At 44.9% G+C, this 17185-nt stretch overlaps 1 protein-coding gene across 2 annotated transcripts in view; it reads left to right on the forward strand.

The window, feature by feature from the left end:
* Positions 1-17185, forward strand: part of PLPP4 (phospholipid phosphatase 4) — a 127074-nt gene that overhangs the window by 61393 nt on the left and 48496 nt on the right. Inside the window, exon 5 of one of the 2 annotated variants that reach the window (XM_019459623.2) lies at positions 230-354. The exons of the other annotated variant lie outside the window; for it this stretch is intronic. Coding sequence (XP_019315168.1) covers positions 230-354 — 125 coding nt within the window. The remainder of the gene's footprint in view (positions 1-229; positions 355-17185) is intronic. 2 annotated transcript variants of the gene reach the window in all.

Here is a 17185-nt window from a genome sequence, read left to right on the forward strand (position 1 = left end):
ACACAGCCTTCCCAAGGTCAGAAAACTAGTAAGTGGCCAAGCGGGAGTTCCAACTCAGAGCTTTCTGACCCTGAAGCCTGAGCTTCTCCCAAGACCCCCGTGGTCCATGGGGAGCTCTGTTGTCAGTGACAGGAGGAGCTGGGGGCAGCAGGGAGTGGTGGGGGTCAGCTTGGGGCTCATTTGTGACGGCAGCATTTTATATTGAAAATGTCCATGGTGTCTTTTGTAGACCTCGCCCCGATTTCTTTTACCGCTGCTTTCCAGATGGAGTGATGAACTCGGAAATGCACTGCACGGGTGACCCCGACCTGGTGTCCGAGGGCCGCAAAAGCTTCCCCAGCATCCATTCCTCCTGTAAGTTCACGGTGGCTGGGACCCTCTTTAATTCCGGGTCGTGTTTCCTGACCACTTGCCTCGAGATTTTCGGTTGAGAGGAAAGTGCCGGGACACGAATGTTGAGCACAGTTCATTCTTCTTCCTTGTAGGCTTAGAAACAAGAATTTGCCAGCAAGTAATAAGCCTGTGGACGAGGCTCTAGAGTTTACAAGACAATGTATGTGTTGCTTTTATGAGCTCAGCAGAGTGTGACATGTGACACTTTACCCTTTGGCAGTGCGATTCAGGAGCCTGACAGTGTAAAGGGAATTTATCACGTTCTCTGGGACCTTAAGCTTTTCAGCTCTGTGTTCTTATCTAGCTCATTCTTTCAGTGACGGTATTGTGTGTGTACCAATCTATAGCCCATACATACACATATACAAACACACAAACACACACACATACACACACACACACACACACACACCCCAATATATAGTCTGGTTATAGATATGCAAGCTGGGACCAGCCTTAAAGCCAACACTAAGTAATACGAATCAGGTGCAGGGCGGTGTAGTGCAGAGCACGTAGGTCTTTGAAGTGTGACAAACCCTGGTTCAGTCAGGTATTAGCTCTGTGATTGACCCTCCCCTGCCTCAGTTCCCGCTGTGTAAAATGGGGATGATAATGCTTCCATGATTGGTTGGAGCGAGAGTTAAAATAAGTAATGATGATCGCTGTCATTTCTGGAGCAGCCACCATGACAAAATGTGTAGGTGCGTTATCTTATTGAATCCACTCAACGTATACGTGAAGTACTCAGTACATGCGTTAAATCAACGGTACTCACCCGTATTATTGTTTGTAGCCAGAGCTGAGGTTCCAGAATACGCGGGCTCATTCCGGCAATGTTTACGGAATGACTAAGTGCCAGGCACTGTGCCAGGTGTGGGGGACACAGAGGTAAATAAGACACAGCTCGTGTCCCGGGGAGTCCAGAGGCAGTGGCATGCTGTATATTTAGGTTGGTGATCCTGGGATCATTGGAGAAGCACTGTGGCCACCGGCGACCACTTGAGAGAGGCCACTCTTGTGACCCGAAGTCCTCGATTCCTTACAGGTCTGATGTTACTTGCCTTTGGCAGGTCCGTTACCTTAATCTTTCCTGTTTTCTCTAAGTACTTAAGACTGAGTACTTCTCCCTGATAGTGGCTGGATCAAGGAGTAACTATCCTGAGGTGCTTGTGGACATTTTGCTCAGAGCCCTTAGAGGCGAGAGCCCTGTCAACAAGATATTGGGGTTCCAGACACTCTAAGTGAGTTGCTGTTAACCTGTATAGTGGCCCCCCCACCCCAGGTCGGGTTATCCCCATTTTACGCATAAGGACAGTGAAGCTCAGACAGGCTCAGTAACTTGTTCAAGAACCCTTTGTTGACCTTCATGCCAGCCTCTGACTCCATAGTGTCTCAGGGCTTTCAGTGTTTAAATACAATGAAGATTTATGTATGTATGTATGTATGTATGTATGTTTGTATTTATTTATGTATTTGGCGTAAATGAGTGAGGGACAGAGAGTCAGAGAGAGGGAGAGGGAGAGAGAGAGAGAGAGAGAGAGAGAGAGAGAAGAGGGGCTCACCAAAAGTGGGGCTTGAGCTCATCCAGTGGGGAACATGAACTCAGGAACCACAAGATCATGACCTGAGCCGAAGTCAGATGCTTCACCGACTGAGCCACTCAGATGCCCTCCATGTTCATTTAAATAAATAACTCGTACTCTTGTCTGGTTTGTTGGAGACTATAGTGGGTTGAATAATGTTCCCCCAGAAGATTTGTCCAAGTCTTAGCCCACAGAACCTGTGAACATGACCTTATTTGGAAAATAATCTTAGCAGAGGTAATTAAGGATCTGGAGATGGGCTCATCCTGCATTTAGGGTGGCCCTAAGTCCAATGACAAATGTTCCCATTAGAGAAAGACAGAGGAATATTTGAGACACAGAGACACAGGTGAGAAGGCCACGTAAAGTTGGGGGCAGAGATCAGAGTGACACAGGGAGCCACCTGGAGCCACCAAAATGCTGAAGAAGGCAAGGGAGGATCCTCTCCTGGAGGCTTCATGGGGAGCATGACCCTGCCACACCTGGATTTCAGCTTTTTGGGCTCCAGAACGTGAGAGAACACATTGCTGTTGTCGTTAGCCATCAGGCTGGTGGTCATCAGTAAGGGCAGCCCTGGGAAAAGAATACAGAGGCTGAGACTGAACACTTACCAGTTAATGGAAGGGGTTTGGCTCTAGAGTCTCGGGGGAGATTGAGAGAAAACGCTTACTGAGTGTGCTTCCCTAGAATGCCCGTAGTGAGGGCCCCGCGGTGCATGAAGGTGGAGGGCCCAAGCTTCTCTGAGGCTACTTAGGGCAAAACATCCATTTGTAATCACTTCCCGCTCTGAGTTTATTTGTCCTTCTGAAGTCTCATTTTTTTTTTTTATGTTTATTTGAGAGAGAGAGAGACAAAGAATGTGAAGCAGGCTCCAGGCTCCAAGCTGTTAGCACAGAGCCCAACGTGGGGCTCGAACTCACGAACCGTGAGATCATGACCTGAGCGTAAGTCAGGCACTTAACTGACTAAGCCTCCCAGGCGCTCCCTCTGAAAGTCTCATTTTAAGTGAGCGTCTGTTTTGGAGGACTTGTGGTGCCAGTGGAGGAATGCCCCACCGCACGGTTACCGTCTGCTCGTCATCTGGCATTCTGATGCCAGCCACTGTGTACAGGGCCCTGGAACAGCATGCACCTGGGCTTGACCCCTGTCTGCTCTCCATCTCTGTCCCTGTAGTGTCACTCGAGTTCTCTATTGTTTTAGGGCATGTTCTGTCCTCCCAAAGACTGAGCTTTAAGGGGCTTCCAATGCTAAAAGCAGAAAGAAGTGAACCCCTGTGGGAAAACCTGAACCCTGGCTGAACCCTGGCTTTCCGATGGTTGACCAAGGACAGCAGCACAATTTAGTATCCCGTGTTGCATTTGACCTTGGGAAGGAAATAGGTCTGGGTGTGAAGAAATCAACCCAGAAGACCGCTGGTCCTCGAGAGTGGGGGCCAGGCCCCACAAAAGTGCTCATTTTAGAAGCACACCTTCCCTATCAGATGCATTTGTTGACAGAGCTGTCCGCCAGGTGCCCTGTCAAATGCATGGCTGATGTCGCATCTGTGGGAGACCAGCTTTTTGACAGAGGCTGTTACTATCTTTTGCTTAAGACACTACTTAAAAAGTTACAGGTTTTTACTACTTGGCAGACACAGAATCCTACCCTGTGTCTAGGCGTTGATGATAGTATTTTTATCTGCTCTCTTTCTTTGTTGTGACAGGTCAGTGATTGCCTTACAGGGAACTGCCACATCCACTTAGAAAAACCATCAGTGCTGTTCTTTGGATTTCTTACTGTGGCTAACAGGAAGCCTCGTGGTTGGCATGACTCTTGGCTTTCAGAGGAGGTGCTGGGCCTCAGTGGGGTGACGTTAGTGGACCCCAGTTGTGGCACACACACTCCTTCTCCCTTCAGTAAAATCAACTTTGTAGGTTGCACTGGAGTGAGTAGACACAGGCGTTCTGGAGCATGGGATCTCCCGAGATGAATTTTCCAGGCTAGGTAACCATGGCTTTGCTTCTGCTCTGTTTATAGATAATCAGTTGACTAGAAGGTGGTCGATGTCCACATATCATCCTGCAGGAGAGTTGGTTTTCTTCGAACATAAGAGCAAACGGTTTCTTTTGGAAATAAAAGATCTTGTTCCCAATTTACCATAAACAAGTCAGCGCTCCGCTGAAGTGCTCGGCTGGCAAACAGCATGTCCCACAGCAGCCTTCGTATGGGACTCACTCCGTAAGGCAGCCCGGGCCACCCTTCTGGGCAAAACAGAGATCACAGTTTCAAAGAGCAAGTGTTCCCTCCAGAGTTACCAGAAATTTGGGATTTAAAGCAGAGAAAGGCAAGGGAGCTTCAAAGCAGGGATATTCTGAAAAGGGAATTGTCTTTCACTGCAGTCTCTGCTTCTGACCGGGTATTGTTTCAGGGTTAGGTTTCAGACAGAAAATAGAAGTAAATTATTAATGCCACGTGAAGCTATTAAGAAACTTCGTTCTTGTAAAAATGGTGAGAATCTATCAAGTGACATGGTTGTCAGGCTGTCAGCAAACAACAGCCCGTGGGTCAAATCCAGTGTCTGCTTGTTTTTGTAAATAAAGTTTTATTGGAACGCAGGGATGCTCATTTGTTTATATATTGTCTATGGAGGTCTTCACATTCTAATGGCAGAGTTGTACAGTTGCAAGGGAGACATGGCCCAGAAAACTGAAAACCTGTTGCTTATTCTCCAAACAAGTAGTATGAAAAAGCATTACCATGAGGGCTGGGGTTGGGCGGGGATAAATAGGGAGAGAATAGAGGAGTTTGGGGGCAGTGAAACCTACTCTCTATGATACTTGAATAGTGGATATGTATCATTGTGCATTTGTCAAAACTCATAGAACGCACAACAGCAAGAGTGACCCCTAATGTGAACTGTGGACTTCGGGTGATTTGTCCGTGTAGGTCCATCAGTTGGAACAGATGACGGGGGATGTTGATAGTGAGGGGGTCTGTGCGTGTGTGGGGGTGGGGGTCCTGTGGGAAGTCTCTGTGTACCTTCTTCATTTTGCTGTGAACCTAAAACTACTCTAAGAAACTTAAATTAAAAAAAAATTACTAAAGCAAGACCAGGGTACTGTAATTGTGCACACAGATGTTTCAGTTTTTAAACAACTATTACATTTTTTAAAGGGGGCATTTATAGGATAATCGGTGCTCGTGGGATACAGTTCTTTACATGACAGACAAGATTCAAAAGGTGTATTTGGCTGATGGTGATCTAACAGATTCTTCTTGAGCACTGACTATTTTGTAGGTACTGGGTTAGCTCCTGGGGAGGGTACAGGATGGTCAGACGTGGTGGTGTCTTCTTTAGGGAAAGAACAAATACCAGGTGCATTGCCACGGTGCTGTGGAATTGGGGAGCTGGAAATTCCAAGCCAGGGACAGGGAGAACTCTGGGAGCAAAAGCACCTGTTCCTATCATTTCCCAGCAGAAGACATTGGAGCTGAACGTTTTGAGATATTTATACCAGAAGTGCCTTTATCCGACTCTTTAGCTGGGTGCGGAATTCTAGGTAGAAAATCATTTCTGCACAGGATTCTGGTTTACAGTGCATTTGAGACAAGCCTTGTAGTCTTCCCTTCCTTGGTTTTGTTTTTCTTTCCCTGTCTGGAAGCTCTTAGAATCTTTTCTCCGTGTCTGGCCATCTGAAGTTTCACATGATGTACCTTACTGGGATTCTTATTTAAGGTGGAAACACTAAGCTAACTGGGCAGACCTCGTTAATTAATCTTCACTGAAGGATGACTGGGGAGCGAGCTGGGTTTTCACTGGTTGATTCTGAGTGCTGGCTTCTGGGCTTTACTTTGAGCTCTTCCATTTCCCAGGGAGGCGCCTCTGGCTCTCGCCGGGTGTTCTGGGTGCCAGGCTGAGGGGCTTGGGTTCTTACAGTGACCTTGCAGACATCCCCTTAGCCCCCTGGTTCTCAGCCTGGTTGTTTGGCCCTGTTCTCTACTTGCCTGCTTTTCCTAAGTGCAGAGCCTCAGATAGTTGAACTTTCTATCTTCTTCAAGAGTCAGGGATGTGATGTTTCCTTTCTGGTTTGTAAGTTGGGGTGGAGACTTAACTGCTCTTAACAAGGTCTTTCCACCTGTTCCCTGTTTCCATCCCGTGCCGTCCCCCTGCCTCCTGTAGTACCTGGGGCCTCCAGTTCAGAGCTTTGCAGGCTCTTGTTGGTGGGTAAGCGGCTTCTCGTCAGCACCGCCCTCTGCAGATCGTAGACTTGTCTTTCCTGGCTCTGAGAGGTATTCTTTCTGCCACCTGCTTTTTCATTGGCATACGGTGTGGACTTAAATGGACTAGCTCCATTTAAGGTAGAATCTATGTTCCTGTTTTCATTAGTCATGGTTCTCCAGAGAAACAGAACCAGCGAACCCGCAGTGTGTGTGTGTGTGTGTGTGTGTGTGTGTGTGTGTAGAGGGAGCAGTTATTTTAACGAACTGGTTTGCATGGATGTGGGTCTGGCAAGCCTGAAATTTGTAGGGCCAGCCCGCAGGTTAGAAGCTCAGGTATCCGGTGACGTTGCAGTCTTGAGTTTAAAAAGGGCAGAGCAAGCCAGCAGCCTGGAAAGTCAAGCAGGATTTCCACGTTTCAGTCTTGAGGTAGGATTTTATTTGGGAAACTTCAGTCTTTGCTCTTAAAGCCTTCAACGGATTGGGCGAGGCCCAGCCACATTGGGGAGGGTGAGCTCCTTGACTTAAAGATGGTAAATGGTCATCACATCTAAAAATATCTTGAGAGTAACATCTAGACTGAGGATGACAGAACAGCTGGGCCCCCTGGCCTATCCATGATGACACATGAAATTAGCCATTGCACTGTTGTTCTATCCTTCTGCTATGATTTTAAAATCAGAAACAACCACTCTAATGCTCCAGTACCTTAGCTGCAGAGGTATCCCGTGTTCGAAGGTTCTTGCTCAGCCTCAGTGTTCGTCTGCTGACAAGTCCTTGAGTGTGGCATGCACCTGTTGAAGGGTCTTTGTAAGGCTGAATGTCTGGGAGTTTGCTTTCACTGAACAAATCTAAATGCGTTTTAACTACAGATTGAGAACTGGTCACAAGATCCCATGTATGCTAACTGGCCAGGTGTGACCCTGTCCAGCATGAATATTCAGTATTATAAACCAGCTGGTTGTTAAATGTTAGGCAAGCTTTTGCGTAAAGAAACAGGAAAATGAAAACAGGAAATTGTAAGGTTTGGTCCTTTCGCATCATTGAGTTAATTGAAATTGCTGTCCGGGGGTTTTGCTGAATGGGTTTTGGTAGATGAGCAACTTGAAACGTACTACCTTCTTCTGGTAAAAATGCTATTGGGTGGCTCAGTTAGGCGTCTGAGTCCTGATTTGGGCTCAGGTCACGATCTCACAGTTCGTGGGTTCAAGCCCCGTATTGGGCTCTGTGCTGACAGTGTGGAGTCTGCTTGGGATTCTCTGTCTCCCTCTCTCTGCTCCCACCCCGCTTGCTCTCTTTCTCGCTCTCTCTCTCAAGATGAATAAATGAACTTAAAAAAATGCTATAAAATGGCAGTTTCGGCTGCTGAGGTCATTGGTTCAGCCAGGGCACACTGGTGGTCTTTTGTCTGGGGTCAGCTCAATTAGTGTGGTTTCTAGAACTTAGAGGAAAACGTCCAGTCTCACTAGTGTGTAGAGGGACGGCATCAGATTTGGCAAGAGCCCCTTACAGCTTTTCTCCTAAATCTGTATCATCCTCCATCTCAAGCTTCAAAGACAACTTGCGAGGTTCTAGGAAGCAACTGTGGTTATTTTGCCACATCTTTCTCAAGCAAACAAAGACTCCCCTGCACATTGGAAAGCCTTGCTCTCGGGTTGCCAAACGTGGGGAGGGAATGCTTGCTTTAAGCAGAATCCTAGACCTCTTCATAGGAGGGCACCTCTTCATCTTTCACAATCACCCCTCCTCCTTGTCTCAGACATCCCCCCCCCCATAATTGCTCCTTTCTACTGTGAAATTTTAATGCCAACAATATTCTTTATCTCTGCGTGTGTGTACTGTGACCCTTTGCAGGGCCACAAGCAATTATAATACCTAAGACTTTTTCATCTCCCCAAGAACCAGTTTTCATTCCCCTTGGTTGCGGGGCGGGTGATGCTGTCCTGTTTGAGGATGCATGTTTTGGGGTGGTAGTTCTCAACTGGACAGTTTTGCCTCCTGGGGGACAGTTAGCAATGTCTCGAAGGAAGTTTCGGTTGTCACAAATCGGGGGGCGGACTACTGGCATCTAGTACATAGAGGTCACCGATGCTGCCGTGAACAGCCTGCAGGGCACGGGACAGCCCCGCAACACAGAGCTATCTTGCCCCAGATGTCAACTGTGTCCAGGCCGAGCAACCCTGTTTAGGGTAATTAGGCAGATGTGTGGAAGAAGTTGATCACTCCTGTGTTAAATTCATCCACTCTCCAAGTTCCCGGTTTGACCAAATAGGATTGATTGATTGATAAAGTTTATTTATTTATTTTGGGGGAGAGAGAGAGAGAGAGAGAGAGAGAGCAAGTGAGCATGAGCGGGGGAGGTGCAAAGAGAGAGGGAGAGAGAGAGAATCCTAAGCAGGCTCCACACTGTCAGTGCAGAGCCCGATGAGAAGCTCGAACCCACAAAACCGTGAGATTGTGACCTGAGCTGAAACTGAGTCAGATGCTTAACCAGCTGAGCCACCCAGGCGCCCCTCAAATAGGATATATTTAAAATTGATACAGTTCGGGGCACCTGGATGACTCAGTCGGTTCAGTGTCCAACTTTGGCTCAGGTCATGATCTCACGGCTCATGAGTTCGAGCCACACACCAGGCTCCGTACTGGCAGTGCGGAGCCTGCTTGGGATTCTCGCTCTCTCCTCTCTCTCTGCCCCTCCCCTTCCTGTTCTTTCTCTCTCCCTCAAGATAAATAAATAAACTTCTTAAAAAAATAAATAAAATGGATACTGTTTAATTAATATAAAATACTCTCCCTCAAAAACTCAACTCACTATTTGCTTTCTGTGAAGACAACACCAGGGTAAGGTTAAAGGTTATACATGAGACTAACGCCTTTTTCCGTCTTTCTTTTTCAACTGTTTATTATAAAAAGTTTCAGACATATAACCCAAACCAGGAACCTACTGAATACCCGTGGCCCAGGTACAACACCTTGCCCTTCTTGCTTCTTATGCTTCTCTGCCCATTTCCTACCACCATTCAGTACTGACAGTGCTTTTTAAAAAATTATTTTGGTATTTTAAGGTAAAATTTGTATCAAAACACATAAATCGTTGTCATTCAGTTCTGATACATGCACATACTATGTAACCCGTGTTCCTGTCACAATATAGAGTATCTCCTTAACCCCAGAAGGTTATGTCCCCGAGTCAGTCTTCAGTTCCTCAGGAGAGCCGCTATTCAGGCTTTTTGCTTTTGTTTTCGTTCAGATTCTTTAGTTTTATCTCGTTAGCTACCATACAGTGTAGTCTTGGCTTCAGGAGTAGATTCCGGTGACTCATCACTTACAGGTAACACTCAGTGCTCATCCCAACAACTGCCCTCCTCAGTGCCCATCACCCCTTCCCACCCCCATCCCCCTGTCAACCCTCAGTTGGTCCTCATATTTAAGAGTCTCTTATGGTTGGCCTCCCTCTCTGTATTCCATTGTCATGGGTATTCCCCAAAGCATTTATCCATTCTCTCTTTGCTAAACAAATCGTTGCCAGTGTTTTCAGTCGTTAATAAAAGCCACTGGGAGCATTGATGTGCCAGAATGCCGTTTATCTTGGTTAAATAGCTGTGAGTGACGTTGGGGGGTAAAAGCGTGGTATGTATTTAACATCGGAAGAAACCGCCAAAAATTTTTGCCCAACACTTGTGTCAGTTCGCATTCCCACGGGCGGCGCGTGAAAATTACAAGCGCTCCTTGATCTTCACCAACGTTTGGGTGTCATCAGGCTCTTGCAGTTGAAGCGTGTGGGCACGTGTGCGGTAGTATCTCATTGTACTTGTAATTTGCATCTCCCTGATGACTAACGATGCCGTGTATACTCGCATTTACCTATTGGCTCTTCGCATGTCTTCCTTGGTGCAGGGTCTGAACAAAGTCCTTCGGCCACTAAAAGTTTTTGGGTTTTTTTGGTCTGTTTGTGATTAGTTGGTGAAGCTTCCTCCTATTCTGTTCACAAGCCTTTGTGAAAGAAATGTCTTGAGAATATTTTCATCCATCACTGGCTTCCCACTTTATATTCATAACGGTGTCTTTTGGTAAGCAATAGTTTTTAATTTTGATTAAGTCTAATTTGCCATTTTTTTTTTCTTTCATCATTATTGCTTTCTGTGTCCCGTTTAAGAAATCTTTTCTCAAAAACAAAAAGGGGGAGGGGCGCCTGGGTGGCTCAGTTGGTTAAGCGTCCCACTGCGGCTCAGGTCATGATCTCACAGTTTGTGAGTTCGAGCCCCACATCAGACTCTGTGCTGACAGCTCAGAGCCTGGAGTCTGCTTCAGATTCTGTGTCTCCCTCTCTCTCTGTTCTTCCCCCACTCATGCTCTCTCTCCTACAAAAATAAACATTAAAAAAAAAATCTTTTCTCACCCTCCAGTTGCGAAGATAACCTTCGTATGTTTTTTTCAAAAACGCTGTGGTTTTTGTTTTATATCTAGGCTTTTCTCAAATTGACTTTTGTTCACTGTGCAAGGTAGAGTTTGAAGGTCAGGTTCTTCTGTATTGATATTCATTTTTTCTAGCACCATTTATTGAAAAGGCTTTCCATTTATCATCCAATAGCCTTGGTACCTTTGTGAAAACTAATACACTGTGTAAGTGTGGGTCTATTTCTGCGCTTTGTATACTGGTCATTAATCTCTGTGCCTATCCTGATGCCAGAACCTCACTGTACTGATTGCTGTAGTTTTCTGGTAGGTATTGAAGTCAGGCGGTTTGAGTTCTTCATCTTTGTGTTATTTTTCCCGAGGTTGTTGTGGCGATTACAGGTCTCTGCAGCTGGGGCCAGGGACAGTGGCAGGTTCCCTCTCAATGACGCCCATATCCCAGGACTTGGGTGATAGAGGGAGGGGACCATAGTAGCCTCTGGTCCTCTTGGGGGGTTAAGAAATGCTGACAGCCTGCCTCTCCCAAGAGGGTCCCATTGCCCTTGACTAGGAAGAGGAAGAGGAAGAGGAAGAGGAAGAGGAAGAGGAGGAGGGGGCCCTGTGTTCGGGCTATATCCACCTGGGATGGAGCTTCATCATAGTAGGCTGTGATTGAGGAAGGAAGGAATGGGTCAGGTTCAAATGCCACAGATTCTTACTGTTCTTACTGAGTTTTAGTGCATTTTTTTTCATGTTAAAAATTTTACTTATGTATTTATGTATGTATGTATGTATTTATTTATTTTTAAGTTTATATCCAAGTTAGCATATAATGCAATAATGATTTCAAGAGTAGATTCCAATGTTTCATCCCCTATGTATAACACCCAGTGTTCATCCCAACAAGTGTCTTCCTTAATGCCCTTTACCCATTTAGCCCACCCCCCAACCCTTCCAGCAACCCTCAACTTGTTCTCTGTATTTAAGAGTCTCTTACATATTGTCCCCTCCCTATGTTTATATTATTTTTGCTTCCCTTCCCTTATGTTCATCTGTTCTGTATCTTAAATTCCACATATGAGTGAAGTCCTATATCTGTCTTTCTCTGACTAATTTCACTTAGCATAATACCCTCAAGTTCCATCCACGTAGTTGCAGATGGCAAGATTTCATGCTTTTTGATTGTTGAGTAATATTCCATTATATCTGTCTATATCTATATCTATATCTATATCTATATCTATATCTATATCTATATCTATATCTATCTATCTACCACATCTTCTTTATCCATTCATCCGTCGATGGGCATTTGGGCTCTTTCCATACTTTGGCTATTGTTGATAGCACTGCTATAAACACTGGGGTGCATGTGCCCCTTTGAATCAACAGCCCTGTATCCTTTGGATAAATACCTAGTAGTGCAATTGCTGGGTTGTAGAATAGTTCTATTTTTAATTTTTTGAGGAACCTCCATACTGTTTTCCAGAGCGGCTGCACCAGTTTGCATTCCCAGCAACCGTGCAAAAGGGTTCCCCTTTCTCTGCATCCTCGCCTACATCTGTTGTTGCCTGAGTTGTTAACGTGAGCCATTCTGACAGGTGTGAAGTGATACCTCCTTGTGGTTCTGATTTGCTTTTCCCTGATGATGGATGATGTTGAGCATCTTTTCATGTGTCTATTAGCCATCTGGATGTGGCTCTTTTCTTTGGAAAAGTGTCTATTCGTGTCTTCTGCCCATTTCTTCACTGCATTATTTGTTTTTTGGGTGTTGAGTTTGGTAAGATCTTTATAGATTTTGGATACTAACCTTTTATCTAATATATCATTTGCAAATATCTTCTCCCATTCCATCGGTTACCTTTTAGTTTTGTTGATTGTTTCCTTCAGTGTGCAGAAGCTTTTTATCTGGATGAGATCCCAATAGTTCATTTTTGCTTTTATTTCCCTTATGTCCAGAGCCATGTCAAGTAAGAAGCTGCTGCAGCCTGGGTCGAAGAGGTTGCTGCCTGTGTTCTCCTGTAGGATGTGATGGTTTCCTGTCTCACATTTAGGTCTTCCATCCATTTTGAATTTCTTTTTGTGTATGGTATCAGAAAGTGGTCCAGTTTCATTCTTCGGCATGTCGCAGTCCAGTTTTCCCAGCACCACTTGTGAAGAGACTGTCTTTATTCCATTGGATATTCGTTCCTGCTTTGTCAAAGATTAGTTGGCCATACATTTGTGGGTCCATTTCTGGGTTCTCTACCCTATTGCATTGATCTGAGTGTCTGTTTTTGTGCCAGTACCATGCTGTCTTGTTGATTACAGCTTTGTAATGCATCTTGAAGACCAGGATTGTGATACCTCAAAAGCTTTGGTTTTGTTTTTCAGGATTGCTTTGGCTATTCTGCGTCTTTTCTGGTTCCATACACCTTTTAGGATTGTTTGTTCTAGCTCTGTGAAGAATGATGATGTTATTTTGACAGGGATTGAAATGTGCATTTTTTGTATGCTCTAAGGACCATCCAGAGACTTAAAAAAGTTTTTTTTTTTTTTTAATAATTTTTCCTAGTTTTGCTTTGGAGTGGGTCCACATAGCTCCTAGGGTCGCATTGCCATCCTAGGAGTAGAATTACCTTATGTCCGTTTTGATGAATTGTATTTTTAAGGAATTTGTACATTTCTTCTAGGTTGTTGGATGTATTAGTATGAAGTTGTTTGTACTATTCTATGGACTTTGTGATGTCTGTAAGATCAGTGGTAATAGTGCCTCTTCCATTTCTGTTATAGTTATTTGTATTTTCTGTACTTTTTTTTATTATTTTTACTTGGGGTTTATCAGTTTTACTAATCTTTTCAAGAAAAACAACTTTCATGTTTATTTCTTTTCTCTCTCTCTATTTTTTCTATACCATTGATTTTGGCTCTTCTTTGTATTGTTTCCTTATTTTTTAGAATACCTTTTATTTATTTATTTATCTAAAATTTTTTTAACATTTATTATTAATTTTTGAGAGACAGAGCATGAGCGGGGGGTGGGATGGGGAGCAGAGAGAGAGGCAGACACGGAATCCCAAGCAAGCTCCAGGCTCCGAGCTGTCAGCACGGAGCCTGATACGGGGCTTGAACCCATGAACCATGAGAACATGACCGGAGCCAAAGTGGGATGCTTGACCAACAGAGCCACCCAGGAGCCTCTATCTATCTGTCTGTCTACCTATCTATCTATCTATCTATCTATTTAAATTTAATTTTTTTTTTTCAACGTTTTTTATTTATTTTTGGGACAGAGAGAGACAGAGCATGAACGGGGGAGGGTCAGAGAGAGAGGGAGACACAGAATCGGAAACAGGCTCCAGGCTCCGAGCCATCAGCCCAGAGCCTGACGCGGGGCTCGAACTCACGGACCGCGAGATCGTGACCTGGCTGAAGTCGGACGCTTAACCGACTGCGCCACCCAGGCGCCCCTATCTATTTAAATTTAAATTCAAGTTAGTTAACATACAGTGTAGTCTTGGTTTCAGGAGTAGAACTCAGTGATTCATGTCTTACATATGACGCCCAGTGCCTATTCCTAAAAGTGCCCTCCTTGCCCATCACCCACTTATCCCATCCCCCACTCCTCCCTCCCTTCCAGCAACCCTCAGTCTGTTCTCTGTATTTAAGAGTACATAAGAGTATGGTTTGCCTCCCTCTCTGTTTTTATCTTACTTTTCCTTACCTTCCCCTGTGTTCATCTGCTGTGTTTTTTAAATTCAATAGATGAGTCAGAGAAAGACAAATATCTTATTTTCTTATTTTTGAGTTTTGTTTAATTTGCTCATAATTTTCTAGTTTTCTAAGTTGGAAATTTATATCATAGGTTTTTTTAAAAGACGTTTTGCTTTCTCATGTAGCATTTATAGCAATAACTTTCCCTTAAGCCCTGTATTAGCTGTTTGGTATGTTGTACTTTTATTCCTATTATGTTCAAAATATTTTCCAACTTCCCTTGTTATTTCTTCTTTGATCTTTGATTCTGTCTTTGACTTTCCTATTTAGAAGTGAATTGTTTCACTTTCCAAATGGCTTTTCTAGCTATCTTAATGTTTTGAATTTTTAACTTAGTTTTATTGTGAACAGAGAACAGCACGTTCAGTATTTTGAAATGTGTTGAGATTTGTTTGTTGCCTAGTGAATACTTTATCTTAGTGGACCTTCCGTGTACACCTGAAAATGTAATTATGTATTTGTTGGGCGTGGCATTCCATATGTGTTAAGATGCTGCCATTCAGAAATTGTTGATCTTTGCTTTTGTAATTTTTGTCTTAATGTTCTGTCATGACTACGAGTAGGGCTTGATGGCATTCAACTATGACTTTTGTCTCTTTCTCCTTTTAGTTCTGTTTCACGTATTTGGAAGGTTTGTTAATAGGCACATACACATTTATGATTGCTGTGTATTCTTGATATTTCAACTTTTTTTATCATTAGGAAATGTCCTCTGTTCCTCATTTTACCTCTTCCTATATCATGCAATGACTTCTTGTGGATACAAGGCTCTTGGGTCCATCAACCGTGAAAAAAAGTTTATAACCGAGATCTTCCGCACTGTTTGTGATGGAGTGGATTTAAATCGCAAAGGAATTGTTGGCTAGACACCTATTTTGTGTGGGTTCCTTTTACCTCTGTATCAAACGATGGGCTTTTGACACAGTCTTCCAAATATGGGCCCAGAGATCATTCAAGATGGTAGATGTGTTCCAAAACTAGACATTCAGATTATTGCATGTGGTCTGTAATGAACATCTTTTGGGATGTGTATGTATGAATGGAAAGACACAAAGGGAAAGGGAAAGAAAAAAGGAAAGAAAGAATCAACCAATCAGTCATGAGCCAACACTGCTCCCCAGTCCCCTTCTCTGAAAACTGTCCCAGTCCTCAGGGATGACCCATCTTCAGATGGGGCCCTGCCATAGAAACATTGCCTTTATGGGTTCAGAGCCACTGGCCTTTTTCTTTGTATTTTCTCAGATTCCTATCTAGCATGCATATCCTTAGTACCCGTGTATTTTCTTTTCCTTTTTGGGTAGAACTCCTAGAAGTACATACGTTCTTCCCACGGGGGTCTCCACAGCAAACATTTCATTCCGGGCTTGCTTCCTGATGTCTCCCGGTGAGTCGGGCGGCCGCCTCTCCCACCTCTCTTGGCATCTACTTGGGAAATGCAAAGTCATTTGAATGTTAGCGGGAGCCAACTTAATTAGGAAGTTAAGTCTGCCGAAGGAAAATGAAGCAGATCATTCTACAGCCAAATCTGTGCAATCTTTGGATGATTCAGACCAGCGTTTCTTTGCTCCCATCAGTCTCTGGAGTCTGCTAATTAGTGCTAAATAGCACCTTCCTTCTATGCCAGCAGTGGATTCAGCTCTGGGGATGTGGAAGTAGAAAAGACATTTCAAGCCTTTGAAGAGTATGGCATTCTAGAATGGTGATGTCAGGACACTCTACAGCTTAAAACCCTTCAGTGGCTTCCAGTGTACCTTAAGGTTAACCCGGCCCCTTCGAGATAGTCTTCAGACGCTTGCATGTGCTCTGGCCCCTGCTGCCTCTTCAGCCTCGTGTCCTGCTCCCTGACCCGACCGTGCTTCCTGCGTTCCAGCCACTCTGTCCTTGTGATGACACTGCAAACAGCTATCATTGATCCAAAATGGGAAATGGGGCAGGGACTGTGTTAACGGCTTCCAAGGACTTATCCCATTGAATCCCCACAACATACCTGTGAGGTCGGTACTGTTATTAGTCCTCTTGTCCAGATGAGGAAACTGAGGCTGAGGGGGGATAATCATTGGCTCCAACACCACACAGCCAGCATGTCACGGAGCTGGCATTTAGACCCAGATCATGTGACTTCAGAGCCTAACTTTTGACAGCTCCCTCAACGTGAGATGTTCTTTCCTTCCTTGGCCTTTGCCCGTGCCCTGCTCTCTCTTCTCAGGGGCTGTCAGGAGCCTGCCTGTCCTCCTTCAGCACCCACTGTGTCACGTGTACCAATCCAGTTCCAGCCACCAGCCCCCACTTCTCTTTGTGCGCTTGGCACCTGGGCGTGCAGAGAATGGACGCGTGTGTGTCCCCTGGAGCAGCCCTCAGCCAGAAACTAACGGGGCTGCTGTACAAATATCCCAGCTCCCTTGCTGCTTATGTAGAACGTGTCTGAGAAGTGTATTTTACAAGCCCTAGTGGGGTTGGTCTCTGGCCTCCGACAGTGATAACTGGATATTGTGCCTCACTGGCTTCCTTCCTATCTCTGTCTCACCTCCCCACTGGATTTTCTGGAACCATTTTCCTAATAAACTGTTTGCAGTTGAATCTATCTCAGGGTCTCACCCTGAGGGAACCGGAACTGAGGCCTTACCCTGGCTAACTCCTACTACTTCCTTGAGTTTCAGCCTCTATGTGGCCTCATTAAAGCAGCCATCCTGAACACCCCACATGCCCCTGCCACTGTTTTTGGTTGTAGCACTTAGTTGAGTCTATAATCATTCTGGTTGTTTACTTGTTTTTGTCTGCTTCTCCTCCTTGAGGGCGGGGACCTTGACTATCTCCAGCACTGGTGTATTTCTGGTGCCCATCATAGTGAATGGCTCATTAGAGGT

This window comes from Panthera pardus, unplaced genomic scaffold, assembly GCF_024362965.1.
Source record: "Panthera pardus isolate Hobbes unplaced genomic scaffold, ASM2436296v1 HiC_scaffold_22, whole genome shotgun sequence".
Taxonomy (NCBI): Eukaryota; Metazoa; Chordata; class Mammalia; order Carnivora; family Felidae; genus Panthera; species Panthera pardus.